Raw genomic sequence first — 14,981 nt, forward strand, 5'->3', positions numbered from 1 at the left:
ATCTGGAGAACCTTTTTTCTGTTATTTAGAATATTGGATGAATTGTTTAGCATATTCAGTCTTATTTATAAGCATATCACTGTCAATGATTGAAAATTCTATCCAACTGGCCGAAATTAGGCACTTTTTGGAATATATTTGCAAGTTTTGAGTGCCTCAGCCAACTCGGCCCACAATTATTGTTTATGATTGCTAAATGTCACTGATAAGTGTCCAAATCAGTCAAGATATCCCTGGATCATGTTGTCGGAGACCTTTGAACAACAGTAACATTGAAAATTGGCATTCCCCCCCCCTTTTTGTTGTTTTTGGCATATTTTAGGCTTCCATAAAACTGGCAGTTGATGTAAATGTGAAAATGTAAAACCATTTTAAAACAATTTAATCATCCTATCATTTCTCAGCGAAAAAGGATATATTGGAAATGAAAAGGTACGACAAGGTCTATACATGGTCCCTTCATGACTGGAAATTAGAAATTTGATCTGGAGAACCTTTTTTCTGTTATTTAGAATATTGGATGAATTGTTTAGCATATTCAGTCATATTTATAAGCATATCACTGTCAATGATTGAAAATTCTATCCAACTGGCCGAAATTAGGCACTTTTGGAATATTTTTGCAAGTTTTGAGTGCCTCAGCCAACTCGGCCCACAATTATTGTTTATGATTGCTAAATGTCACTTTGATAAGTGTCCAAATCAGTCAAGATATCCCTGGATCATGTTGTCGGAGACCTTTGAACAACAGTAACATTGAAAATTGGCATTCCCCCCTTTTTTGTTGTTTTTGGCATATTTTAGGCTTCCATAAAACTGGCAGGTGATGTAAATGTGAAAATGTAAAACCATTTTAAAACAATTTAATCATCCATTCAACAGTGCATATCGCAAAACTATTATTTACTTCAAACTTCTTTTTTCTTAAAATGCGGGGCCAAATTTGGCCCTTACCGTACCCTATCCCTTGTATATTTTTTGTTGAGGTTACTTGTATTGTACGACTTTATTTCCACTGTATATCCACATGATGTGTCTGGTATAGTAACACTTCATCTTTTACTTCTAATTGATGACATTACATTAACGTCGAATTGACTGTATTTGAACAAAATCTGTGAAAACTGTCATGCTGATGAACGTCGTCAATCTGTGCAAACGGGACATGCAATACTTCATTCACAGAAAAAAATATGATTGTATCACAAAATCAAAGGTAAATAATAAAAGTGAGTGATCAATAGAATCTATCATTTGTTATAGACACATTAGTTAACTTTGAAATCGTGTAACAGTCAGTACTCTGTCTCCAAACATTATTTCCCGAAGTTATATAGTTATACAGTCCCAAAGCTGAAATTTTCAATCGATAAGGTGTGTTCAACTTCCAAAGGATTAACAAATTTACATACCAAGGCTTTTGTTTTGCTTTTGCCAAATGCGTATCATAAAAAAAACTTTTCGGTGTGTAAGAGCCTCTTACCACAAAAGTTAACTTGCTTTGTTCTTATCATGTCGATTACTGAGTACGATATTTGTGTGCTTTATTCATTAGAGTGTACAGTAATGTGATGTGCGATGTTCCTGACCGTATATCGGCTAGGCGTAATCATGTGATGTTCGATGTTCCTGTCTGTGTATCGGCTGTTTTTTTATCATGTGATGTTCGATATTTCTCTCCGAGCATCGGTTGGGTGTTATCATGTGATGTCCGATGTTCATGTCCATGTACCGTTAGGTGTTATCATATGGTGTTCGGTGTTCCTGTCTGTGTATCGGCTAGGTGTTATCGTGTGATGTTCGGTTTCTGTCCGTATTTCGGCTGGGTTTTATCATGTGATGTTCGATGTTTCTGTGTATCGGTTGGATATTATCATGTAATATTCAATGCTCTTGTCTGTGTATCGGCTTGATGTTATCAGGTGGTGTTCGATGTTCCTGTTTGTGTATTGACTAGGTGTAATCATGTGATATTTAATGGTTCATTTTTTTGCCAAATTCGTCTTCGTCTTTTGATTAACAATTATTGTTCTGATCGTCCTCTATAAAAAATGTTGCCACCGAGTTTTATTGCGTAGTCTTAAATGACTGAGTTACTGACTATCACTAAAGAAGGAATGACTGGGTTACTGACTACCAGAAGGAAGGGAGGACTTGGTTACTAACTATCACTAAGGAAGGGAGGACTGAGTTACTAACTACTTCTAAGGAAGGGAGAAATGAGTTACTGACTACCAGAAGGAAGGGAGGACTTGGTTACTGACTATCACTAAGGAAGGGAGGACTGTATTAATGACTATTTCTAAGGAAGGGAGGACTGCATTACTGACTACCACTAAGGAAGGGAGAACTGAGTTACTGGCTACCATTAGGAAGGGATGACTTGGTTTCTGACTATCACTAAAGAAGGAACGACTGTATTAATGACTATTTCTAAGGAAGGGAGAACTGAGTTACTGACTACCACTAAGGAAGGGAGGAGTGAGTTAATGACTATAAGGAAGGGAGAACTGAGTAACTGACTATCACTAAGGAAGTGAGGATTGAGTTAATGACTACCACTAAGGAAGGGAGGACTGGTTTACTGACTATCTTTAAGGAAGCGAGTACAAAGTTACTGCATCTTTAGGGAAAGGAGGACTCAAGTACTGACTACCACTAAGGAAGGGAGGACTGAGTTACTATCACTAAGGAAGGGAGGAGCGAGTTACTGACTACCATCAAGGAAGGGAGGACTTAGTTACTGACTGCCTCTCAGGGCGGATTATATTTTTGCCAACTGGCTTCCTCTTCCTATGAGGGCAGATAAAGATACGGGTTGTATTTTATTTAATAATGAAAATTTGCATGTTTTTTTTTATATTTTTCGATATTATTGAAAGTCTCAGTAGGTCATATTACTTATTAATCTTGATGCCAGATAATTGTGAATAATATTTTCCTTGGTATCATTGTTTCAGATACCTCATATATATTCTTTCAATATATTCAAGCAGTAAATGGGATTCAATGTGCTAACAACGCAGCGTTAAAAGTCCAACGACAAAATGTCTTAAAATATAAATAAATCTGCCCGAAGTTAGTATCTAAGACTTCTCACATATATATAGTTCCACTTAAAACATGTTTGTCCTGTGCCCTGTATTTAATACCAAGTAAACATTTGAATGGTATTGGTCACTATTATTATAGTCACGGGTCAAATACCCAAAGTTAAACAAAGATCAACGTAAACAGCCATGCCAGGTAGGTAAATACGATTGCATTTGAAAATAACATGGGAATACATCTGCCATGATAACTTCATGTAAAATTTTCAAACTGAATTTTACGTTAAAATCATGTGAAAGGTTAAAAATGTTGATCTTTTTGTTTAGCGTCATATGAAGGTGAACAATTTAAATTTCCATTGTGGCATTGAAACTTTTTCAGTTTGTAACTATTACTAATTCGCAACTTAAAAAGAAACACTCAAAAGCAAGTGATTGATCTATTCTCTATTTTTAGGTAAACCCAATTTTGGTCCCGGTGGATACCCCACGCAGCAATATAACTCTCAACCAAACCAATCAGGTATGTATGTTTAAGTCATCTTCACAGATGTAATATGCATGATAGAACTATGTTGAGTGCAGAGTACTTAGATCTATTGCAATACAAATTCAGCAGTATGCATGCGAAAAGTAAAGCTTCAATTACTTGTGTCAATATAATTATCTATGTGTCGATCAATGGGGTATTGTTCTGTTGGTCATATTTTCCTCTGACATACTTTATTTCTATAAAGGGAGATAACAAGTTCTAGTTGTGAACTATTTACTACCCATTAGTTTTGTTTCCGGGCGGCATCTGTATGTTTTTTTTTGTCTGAATAAAATTTTATCATCTTCGCCCTCGAATTAAGAAATTCCGAAATCAAACATAGTTACCATGGTAACATTAAATAAAGAGCTTTGATGTTACTTTTAACACTGCTACACCTGATTTTACTTTCAGTTCCACAAGTAAATACAGGCGGGATGGAGCCACCACCAGCTTATAATTATGTAAGTCTAAAATATATATATTCTTTGGTCAGTGTTTTCCCCAACATTAACTATAAATACCTTAAACACAAACATTTATCAGTACATCGCTTTTTATTAGTTACCATGATCCATCTGATTATTCTGAAGTTATAATTGGAGTATACAAGCTTTTGCCTCTCACCTTTTTTAAGAAAATATAGATAAAGAGGGACTTGCGTTGCATTTACATATATCTCCCCGGTTTCACTCACCTGATATTTCTTTTTTTAGACTCAGCCGTACAATGCACAACCGAAACAGCCAAGTAAAACCGGAATCAGCTTACCTGTGAGTATAGTCCGTTAGCTGGGCGGGTCCATCGAGCACCCCCACTCATCAACCAAAACATGATTTTCAGATACCCTTATGCATCCAATTTACGAATTTTTTTGTCGTAAAAAAATAAACTGAAGCATTTTTGTATTTTTTGGCTAATTTTTACCTCGTTGAGGCAAAAATCAATTTTTACTTTTTTTATTCTTCGAACTTTTTCTTTCTTCGAAAGGAAGTAAATTGAACATATATATATATGTGTAAACATACAGCCTAATGTCTCTGCTTTACAATGACATCAAGAAAATTGTGGTAACACTTATGGTTTTTAAGTAAAATGAAAAAATGTGCTTATACCCCACCGAAAATCGCTTAAATTGAAATATTTTTCAATGTCAAACCCCCTAGAGTATCTATGCTTCAATAAAAATTTCTTATTTGGTATTTTCTGTTTAGTATTATTACAATTGATACTTCTGGGGTTCTTCTGATGGCTTGTGGCGATTACCGTAGTCCGAATTTATATAAAAAAAAAAATAAATAAATAAATGCAAAAAAATTGGATTTTCTATTTTCCCGTAAAAAATCGCATCATTTCGATTCTACAAGTTATTGATCATTATTGATTATTGAACTAAAATGTCAAATCAGGTATAATTCGATAGATGATCTTATTTTCTACATGAATAAAACACGAAAAACTAAAAAAAAAAGTAAAAATGTTAAAAATATTAGCCCTACCCCTAGAAAACTGGTCTCAGTATCAAACAGAGTTCTCATTTGAACAAATTCCAAGCAAATCCTACAACATCCTCCCAAGTCAGGGTTTTGAGTTCACCATCGCTCCCTCAAACCCCTGACATCACTCATTCATATTTAGCGGGTATCGTCCATCTAATTCCGATTGGTTGCTTCTCCGCGTGAGAAGCACCAATGAAAATCGATTTAACATAAAATGTTTGTGGAAAGGTAAACTATAATACGAGCTAATGGGCGATCCGATATAGTAACTGAAAGTTGTATGATGTAACAAATGATGCAACATGAGCAAAAATAATATGTAGATTCTGTTTAGAGTCTTTACTGAAAAAAATGACGTTATGTGTAGCCACTTTGTAAGTTATATCGAAGAGTTTCTATTACGAGTGATTTGATTGGATTTTGGATCCGGGTTAAATTTAAGTAACTCACTAGATGGTGCTGGACGATACCCGCTAAATATGAATGAATGATGTCAGGGGTTTGGGGGAGCGAGGGTGGACTCAAAACCCTGACTTGGGAGAATGATCCTACAATTTCAAAATTAAAAACATTAATTCTGCAGAGTAAAAGTTTTACCCTTTTAAAAGTTTTGATATTACCAACGGTACAAGAGTAAATTCCCATGTAATCAGAAAGATTTTGGTATATCCAATCAGCCCGGGAGATTGCGCCAGTTTTACGCTCTTTTGTGCCACCCACTTATACAAAAATGTGAACTACTATCATATTCGATTGCACCACTTGTATAATGAAGTATGGTATAATTTTGAACATAGTACGACTCCCTCCTCTTTCATCCGGGCACAGGGGCTGTGTTCCAAGCTGGGAACAGGCAGTATACACAATATTGGAATGAGTCATTTTTATATAAATAATTCGATTTCTATCCTTAAAAATCTACAGGTAAATATTCAAATCATTTGTATACCTTACTTCAAAGTCTAAAATTATACATGCGGACAAGCATTCAAAAAATACATTCAAACACAAATTGCTCAAATAAATGGATGGTACCTTTTACTCATTACAACATTTCTCGGCGACTTCGCATACTAATAAGAAAGTTCCCTTTCTCGGAGTTATGTCAGCTCCTGACTGCAATATTTCTTTACCATATATATTTCATACATTCACGGTGTACAATATTATGCACAATATATGTACAGGCCGAGTCCCAATTCTGGCGCATTTTAACAATTAGAAAATAGGTTTGTGGGGCATATGACGAATCTAAAAATACATGGGCGCTTCCCACCAGCCAACAATATACTGCAGTTCCTAACTAGATAAAATTAAATTTAACTACAACCAAGCAGCGTTTCCTTTTTTAATTCTAGCCCCCACCACCTGGATGTACTCCGAACCATCAACAGATGCTTGCTATGCAGGGTGAACACGTGGACGGTACAATAGATCCAAGACTTTATAAAAACAGTAACATGCAAATAAACGAAGGCTGTTAAGAGTTTCTTCCTTTCTTGTCTTAAGGGAATCTGATGTTATACTTGTTTAAATGAAATGTCAAGGGCCAAGACATAACTAGGAAGTATAAATAGTATTGTTTTGTAAGTAGATGTTTCATTGGACACAACAATAAAACATATCTCGTTTCAATATTGTATATAATTTATGGTAGAGCCAAGTACAGCCGCGCTTGTAGCGAAATTTCATGGGTTTATAAACAATACTAAAAAAAAAGGAGATAGACATAACATAAAAAAATCTAAATAGAACACACACAGTAACATTGTTGCTTTATTTTGTCAACAACATCATTTACAAGTCATTTCTCAATGTTTGTTAAACCTGGAAGACTTTCAACGGCCCTTATTTGGTATCAATCACAGTTTATATTATTTTTCTTATTCCTACACCTTCCTCGCCTACTCAAAAGATAGATAAACTGTCTCCTAGCAACAATGTGAACCGTGTTACTTAAATCCAGTCCCACAGTGTTTGCTTATTACAAAGCATGTCAAACTTCTTTCGAGCAAAACGTCTCTTTGGTATGGACATTAGATGTTAGTTATACCTTATATTACTCACAGGGAATCTTCATCTTTATTAACCCTACCAAGTAGCACCTGGTCTGAACATGACTTACGGCTTGTGCGATATTACGTTCAATACAACATCCTCCCTCGTAACCTTACAGTGTGAGTGCAAGAAGGTAGTGGCTAACGATTCAAATCGCAGAGATTGTACTAGGAGCACACCACATAACTGAACATACTGATAAACATTACAACCCATGTTATTTGTGAAGTTCTTTTACATGGATGAATAATTTAAGTTGGTTCGTTATTTTGTGCCCCAGTATTCATGTATTGTCTGACGTAATGAATGGGCTTCCTGTAATATTTTCCGTGGTTCAACTGACGCCGCTCATTCCTGAATTTGTCATTAAGTACTGTGAGCCAGGAATCCTGAAAACAAGCCATTCTGATTAATTACAAAGGCAACAAAACCTTTCTTCCTTTATAATGTTAAACCATACACAGAAAAGAAATGAGCTGTGATAATTATATCTCGCACAGAAGGTTTGTTGTATACAGGAATCACCACGTCCGTCTATCCGTCCCTGTGTCTATTTATTCATGTACTTAACTAGCTAAACTAATAATAAACGACACAACTGATTTTAATGAAACCTCAAATTGAAGTTTTGTCTGAAATGGAGGTACCAAACAGTCGAATGCTTGCAAAGGGAGATAATCGAACGTTAAAGGTCTAATAAAAGGGTGAAATGGTTCAAAACTTTAAGACCATATTTAGATATGCTTGAAACAAGATAATTATTTTCGAATACGTGGAAAGGAAAATAATCCAATTTTTCAGATTTATATAGTAAGTGTAAAGACGGTATAAATCAGTGAGGTCACAGAATGGCTTTTCTTTATAGGAACCAATGCCTTTTAAAACAATTAGGGCAGAAACCATTTCAACAAGTTTGTAGGTTCCAGTCCTAAGGACCCTCAAGGTTAGGTCAAAACTTAAACATATGAAAGATAGAATTAGATAGGTAGTGGGCGAAATATTCGAACCACTTGAATCCTTTAATTGGAAAGCCAATGTCTGTTTTTTTTTTTTGGGGAGGAGGTTTTAATAATATCAAAGACAACCACTTTAAGATACTTTATCATAATCGTAGTTCGAAAACAGCTTAACTTAGTTATTTCATTATATATCTACCTTTGTCTACTTAAATAAGGACCGTGATGCAACATTCTCCGTTCATTTCGGAACTTATCTTTAAGTATATTAAGCCACTGAGTCTAAAAAAGAAATTTAATTCTTTGCATTAGAATGAACCCGTCACCAAACAGAGACGATCTCAATTCAGGTATTTTAGTTAAAATGCCTATAGAATACTTCAAACTTCACAAACTCTTTTCTGTGTCGCGGATAGAAATCAATTCATGAGACATGAACTTTAAAACATGATGTAACTTAAAAACAATTAATACTATAGTACTATTTCCCTAAGCAAAATAAAGAAAATGCCGTTTATAAAAGTCCATGTTTACTGAGTGTAGTTGTTCAGCATCTCTTTTGTTACTGATTGACTGAGGTTTTATTTTAACGTCCAGGACTACCCTTTCGGGTCTGGCACAGATGGTCTTTGTCACTGTCGGAATGTCAGTAAGCAAAATTGAAAAAAGTAGAGGTAATGTATCAGACAAATACTAAGAGGATTCACGGAGAACAAATGTTAGTGTAACAATAGTCATATAAACCAAGATGGTTTCCATGGCAACTTTGAATAGCTGCAGCAATATCAGAAGACAACTGAGTGACACCAAAACAGGGTCATTCCGTTATTAAACACATTTGCATGGTATCATTGTTTTAGAAGTTCAACATGAACATCCACTAATTAGAAAATTAAAATAAAACCCGAAGGGCTTAGACTACTATTGTTTAAAACCTAGCCTTATTAAAAAAAATAATCAATGTTGAGGTACATCAACGCAAACAATAATGTCAATTACGGTTAAAAATCGGCAAAAATACCGAAACATCAAAACAAAAGGACATACAGAGGCACCAGAATCCTATGACATGGTCAAAACTTGAAAACAAGAAACGGATCAACATACACAAGGTAGACAACATAATAAAATACGATTTCATGTGAACTGAAGATAAGAATATCAAGACAGCACACATATAAAAAAACCAACGATATAGCAATTGCAGTATGAACTCCCACAGAAACACCACGAGCTCTGATCAAAGTTGGCCAGGTGATTTTAAACAATTGAGCAAAATGTTTAAAGTTAACAAAGGACAACAGCAACACGTTTTATTGACGGCATAAGCTGGCTTAGATTTACACATTCTGATAATTATTATTTTAATGGTGAAATATTGTATGCTGTACTTACAACGGAGGAGCCTTGGCCAGGGTTGTGTTTAGCATCAAGTTTGGGGAAAGTTGTACAAATGGCTTCAGCGACCTCTTGTTTCTGTTGTGGTGTAGGATATCTAGGAAGTCAGAAAATATCAATTCAAAGTAGTTTGCATATCACGTTCCTTGTTTAATAAATATATGTCATGCCATCTCTGAAAATTACATACTACTAGGAACATCACTCGATCTTCCGCAGAAAAACGGAAAAGACCCAGTGATGTTTCGATTGGGGTTCATAACAGTCGCTTTGATCAAATCTGTAATTACCTGTAGTTCAAACGGCAAGTTCCCCAAACTACTATGCTTTAGGATATCCTAAGAGTTCGGTAATGTTTTCGTTTTTTTAACGTTTAATGGAAGCCTTTTTTCATTATTCCGTTTTGGATATTTCTTTCGTTATATTTTCTTTACAATACGTTACAACTAATCAACCTTTTAAGTATAGACATTCTGTGGATATTTGGTACGAATCATCCAAGAAAAAATATAGTGATATACATGAAAACTACCACCAGTATAAACGTACAAGCCAGTATATTTGACGATTTCATTGAAGACCGTGTCTAAGAACTGCATCTTGCCAGGCCGGGTGACGACTCCTGTACTGATCATTTGTAATGCTCTCAGTCCATACGTTAGATTGGTCAGAGGGAATGGTTTAGGGAATGGTAGCTGGTCTTGTATTGAGCGGGAATGCACTCTGGCTCCGTCATAGTTAGATTTCTGGCTTTTACGTAGCCTCTCAAAGTAATCCCACTTTTTACTCCTCCAAGATGATTTCTTCTCAGTCGAATCTACGGAAAAAAGTACAAAAGAAATAAAAATTGACCCAACAAAAATACTGAATAAAATGAAACATAACACTTCAAAGAAACAAAAGTAAGTAACTAAAAACTGGGAGCGTGGACCAGGTGTCCTCTGCTTTTCTAGAAACAACTGTCGAGTTGCTGGTAACATATGATTTTGTGTTTTACAATGCATACAGTGATAATGTTCCGGAAATAAAGTTTGTCTTCCCTTAGAGAACTGATGTTAATTTCTGTTAGATTGAGTTTATATTGATTTGTTCAGTCAGCTACCCAAGTATAGGTTTACGTGGTGATTTTCAGTTTAAACAATATTTTACTCAGTATAAAGCTGAAATGGATTGGGCAGCAGGCTAAGTCTATATAAGCCCTCTCTGGTGATTTTCATTTAATCAATGGAAGACGAATTATGTCCCTTGAGCATCATCATTTGTATGGGATATAAAAAGCTTCAGTGGCATGGTTGATATGGGCGAATGAAAACTTCAAGACCCTTAAAATTAAACCAAACATGCAATACATTGTATCCAGACCAAAGAAAGGAAAAAAAAACAATCATTTACCTAATAAACAAATATCTTAAATGGAGAAAAATATAATGGTTTTATCTTTTAAGCCATTCCGCAGCTGAACACAGAATAATAAATGATTACTGAAGACTGCAATACACCAGATTTCTAGATTTCTAAACCAGAATATACTTAAAACTTCAAAATGGTTGAAAACATCTCGTACCTGAACTATTCTGAATATTCTCTGTATTTTCCAGTGTATGTATATTGTTCATATCACTTGATACATCTTGAATGTCGTTGATATCTAAATTATAGGGAAAAATATTAGAAGTTAAAATCAACATTAAAAGTTGTGTTCCTAGACCGACACACATGCGCATGCGCCGCGTTCACTATTTCATATGATTGTACATATCTTGATTCAGATACTTACCAGTCTCTTCGGTAGCAAATAAATTATGATCTAGGTCCGCCAGTCTGTTCCCTTGAATATACTCCAGACTTTCACACTGATCATTTCCATCGTTTGATGATACTTCTATCTTGATTATATCAACATCTGGTTCGATTTTTGCAGAGTTACCATCAACCTGCATTAAAATATAGAGAAATACATTAATATACATAATAGTTTATGTATAAACTGGTGACATAATCCTAGCTAGACATATATGCTTATATATGTGAATTAAGAATCAGAAATAGACTGAATTTTGTTTTAGAAATATGAAATATGTTAACACAACTTGTTACGTGATACATGTACTTAAATCATGAAATACAGACTTAAAATTTACCGAGTTAGGAGAATCTATTCTATCATTCTTTTGGATTTCTTTGGGATCACTTAACACTATGGTGCTCCGTGATAAAGATTCCGTACGTATCTCCTCGGGTGATGTTCCGTCAACAGACATTATGTGACTAAGCTGTAAACTTTTCTCTATCTCTTTAGACCATTGCTCTTGTAATTGAATGTTCTGAACAACTAAGTGTTCCTGGCTAGCTTTATTTACACCATTATTCCCAGTCAATGTTTCATAGTTCTGAACATTCTGACCCGTCTCTGATGTACCCTTGTACTGTTTACATGTCTTGGGGAAACGTGTGAGAGAAGACAACACCCTATCAGTATGAGTCTGTGAATACGTATTTACATCACTTGAGTGTTCTGGACCCATCTGTTCGTGTTCATTGTCTAGAGATAAAATTGTTTTGTGTGACCCGTCTGTTGTTTTTTGTCTTGTATGACTTCTCAACCAAGATGGCGTGTCATTTGGTGTATCGTCTACAAAAAGGGAAGTTTGAAACATGTACTCATTTATTATCTTTAATATTGGCACCGAAACACACAACATGTTTAAATGCTTTTAAATTCAACTGGCAGATGCACATATGGTAGTAGAGGTTTTTTTTAACATACATGTATGAAGGTCTGTACTCATTCACAAATGTAGATGACGTGTATAAGGGAATGTGTGTGAGCGTGCTTTTTTTTCAGGGATTATGATGATTTTATCCAGGAATAGCTCCTATTTCCTGTATTCAAGAATGTCAAATTGGAATAAAATTCAAGACAATTGTTTTTCGGTGTAATTATTAGTAAAAGAAATGCTTTGCTCGACAAGTTTCGCGATTACCAGGTTTTGAGGAGAGGGGAAAAACTTACCCTTTGTTGAAAGAACTTAATAAGAAAGTCATATGAAAGGAGAAGAAAAGAAACAAACCTAAAACCATGTGACCATAGACCTTGTATTCTGCCACCTTTATATCTAACCACATAACAAAGTGACTGAGCATCCATGGATGAATGTTACCAATAAGAGAGGAAAAATCTTTCTTCACAATGCCAAGATCTAACATCTTCTAGTTATGTTTTGAACTGAAAAAAAAAATACAAATTGTAAAATGCCATCATAAACAGCATCAATGAAAATATTTTAAAAAAGCATATCTAAAACCACTCGGAAACTGATAGTTGTCTTCCATAGCCACAATCTTTGATTTTATTGGAAGAGCCAATCTACATCTGTCGGTGAACACGGTCTGTGTCACAATTTATCTCTACAAAAAAAGTTCGTGTTTTTGATTTATGTAGTGAAATGACCCATGACTTACTTGTCAATCTAAAGAAATGGGGATAAAAAAACAAATTAACTGATTGACTGATTCATAGCCCCAGCATAACAACCTTATTTCAAAATTTGTCCCACTTGATGCATACAGATGCATGTATTATTGTGTAACAGTAGGAAAAATCCCATTCAATATAGAAAAAAACAACAAATAATATTATATTAATTTATATAACATGTTTTTCTATGGGATATCATCAAGTTGTGTCCTTTATTGCAATGGTATTACTAATTTGTATAATTATTGGTATTTGTATATTCACATGCAATACACACAAAAAATAGTGTCAGGAAAATGGCGTTTTCAGCAAATATTGTTGAAACTCAAGATCATTTACGGTGTTTTTTTTAAGAAACAGTAATATATCCTACTTGATATTAAGGGTATTTTAAGGTCTACATTGTTACATCACGAATAAATCATAAGTACTAAGTATTCACGCATTTAGTGAATTTCAATAAATTCACATATTTTTCTTTCATAAGTGAATAAAATATATGCAAGTAGCCCCCTTTATCCTTCCCGTTGTAATTATGTACATGATTTTAGTATAAGTGAGTGATCATTTTATTCTAATCTAGTAATATCCCAAATCTATTTAACTTTCAGTTTAATAAATGTGACTTATTCCTTTCATAACACCAGTAATCTACAAACCTGAATGGCAATTATAAATCACAAGACAAACAATCCCCAAAAAACCGTATAGATAGTATCTGTTGTTCAGTAAAGATCCCTAATCTACAATTACTTGACGCACAATCACAACAATTTACGCAATTCACAACTTTACACAACGTGTGTTACCGACTATGACACGTATTTACAATGTCACGTGATATCATTGTATACACAGGCATTTCACACCTGTGTTAAAAACGTTAACATAAAATCGATCGAGTGTTTACTGAACTGAACGAACTCGGTTAGATGGAACGCAAATATCAAGTTTTTCTCAAAATTGTGACCTGAATTCCCAGAAGAATCTCAACTAGTACAATAATACTGGGACAAGGAAAGATCTCAACAATTAACCCAATAACTACCGGGCTAGGAAAGATCTCAGCAACCAACCCAATAACTACCAAGACAAGGAAAGATCTCAGCAACTGACTAACTAACTACTGGGATAAGGATATGTGGCTAGTAGATTAAAATTGTTATTTCAAAAGTTCTATAGTTGTTACCATGTCATGGATGATCAATATGGAGGGTTGGATTCTTGTTTGGTCAACAAGATCCAACTGTTATGCATGTTCTACCTCTTTCAATTCACAAAATTTACCTTCAACAAGCAACAGTGGGCGACTTGCAAGAAGCAGGAACTGCTCTCCTTTCTTGAGCATCTGAGTTCACGGAAAGTTTATAATGGGGTTCATGCTGTTGTTTTTCTGTGTGCTACAGTATATACTGGGATTCATGCTATTTGTCTGTGAGCTACAGTTTATAATGGGGTTAATGCTGTTGTTATTCAGTGTGCTACAGTTTGTAATGGGGTGCATGTTGTTTTTCTGTGTGCAACAGATTATAATGGGGTTCATGGTGTCGTTTTTCTGTGCAACATTTTACAATAGGGTCCATGCTGTCATTTTTCTGTGTGCTACAGTTTATCATGGGGTTCATGCTATTTTTTTCTGTGTGCTACATTATATAATGGTTTTCATGACGTTTTTTTTCTGTGTGCTACAGTTTAAAATGGGGTTTAGGCTGTCGTTTTTTGTGTGCTACAGTTTATAATGGGGTTCATGCTGTTTTTCTGTGTGCTACAGTTTATAATGGTGTTCATGCTGTTTTTCTTTGTGCTACAGTTTATAATGGGGTTCATGCTATTTTTTCTGTGCTACATTATATAATGGGTTTCATGGCGATTTTTTTGTGTGCTAGTTTAAAATGGGGTTCATGCTGTCGTTTTCTTTGTCCTACAGTTTATAATGGCTTTCATGCTGTTTTTCTGTGTGCTACAGTTTATAATGGGGTTCATGCTGTCGTTTTCCTGTGTGCTACAGTA

At 34.9% G+C, this 14,981-nt stretch overlaps 1 protein-coding gene and 1 long non-coding RNA gene across 4 annotated transcripts; one reads left to right on the forward strand and one right to left on the reverse strand.

Annotated features, from left to right (window-relative positions):
- Positions 1-468: 468 nt before the first annotated feature.
- LOC148610918 (uncharacterized) lies at positions 469-13,802 on the reverse strand. 3 transcript variants are annotated; one of them, XM_088590828.1, is made up of 9 exons: positions 13,631-13,801; positions 12,565-12,719; positions 11,635-12,125; positions 11,271-11,427; positions 11,058-11,141; positions 10,043-10,310; positions 9,491-9,590; positions 8,295-8,377; positions 6,831-7,528 (listed from the first exon to the last, which is right to left on the reverse strand). In XM_088590828.1, exons 2-9 carry the CDS (start codon positions 12,698-12,700, stop codon positions 7,474-7,476), a joined length of 1,374 nt encoding a protein of 457 aa, XP_088446954.1. In that variant the 5' UTR covers positions 12,701-12,719; positions 13,631-13,801; the 3' UTR covers positions 6,831-7,473. The 3 variants fall into 3 exon arrangements, with proteins under 3 accessions (XP_088446956.1, XP_088446954.1, XP_088446955.1); XM_088590830.1 differs by lacking the exons at positions 6,831-7,528; positions 8,295-8,377 and adding an exon at positions 469-1,150 and having other exon boundaries at positions 13,631-13,802; XM_088590829.1 differs by lacking the exon at positions 8,295-8,377 and having other exon boundaries at positions 13,631-13,802.
- LOC148610919 (uncharacterized) lies at positions 3,376-6,716 on the forward strand. The gene is made up of 4 exons (XR_015924014.1): positions 3,376-3,573; positions 3,997-4,046; positions 4,299-4,355; positions 6,440-6,716. It is a non-coding gene; the product is annotated as an uncharacterized LOC148610919 (long non-coding RNA).
- Positions 13,803-14,981: the final 1,179 nt, after the last annotated feature.

The sequence above is a fragment of the Perna viridis genome, chromosome 7 (assembly GCF_037379345.1).
Source record: "Perna viridis isolate PV_CMFRI_1.1 ecotype Kerala chromosome 7, ASM3737934v1, whole genome shotgun sequence".
Lineage (NCBI taxonomy): Eukaryota > Metazoa > Mollusca > Bivalvia > Mytilida > Mytilidae > Perna > Perna viridis.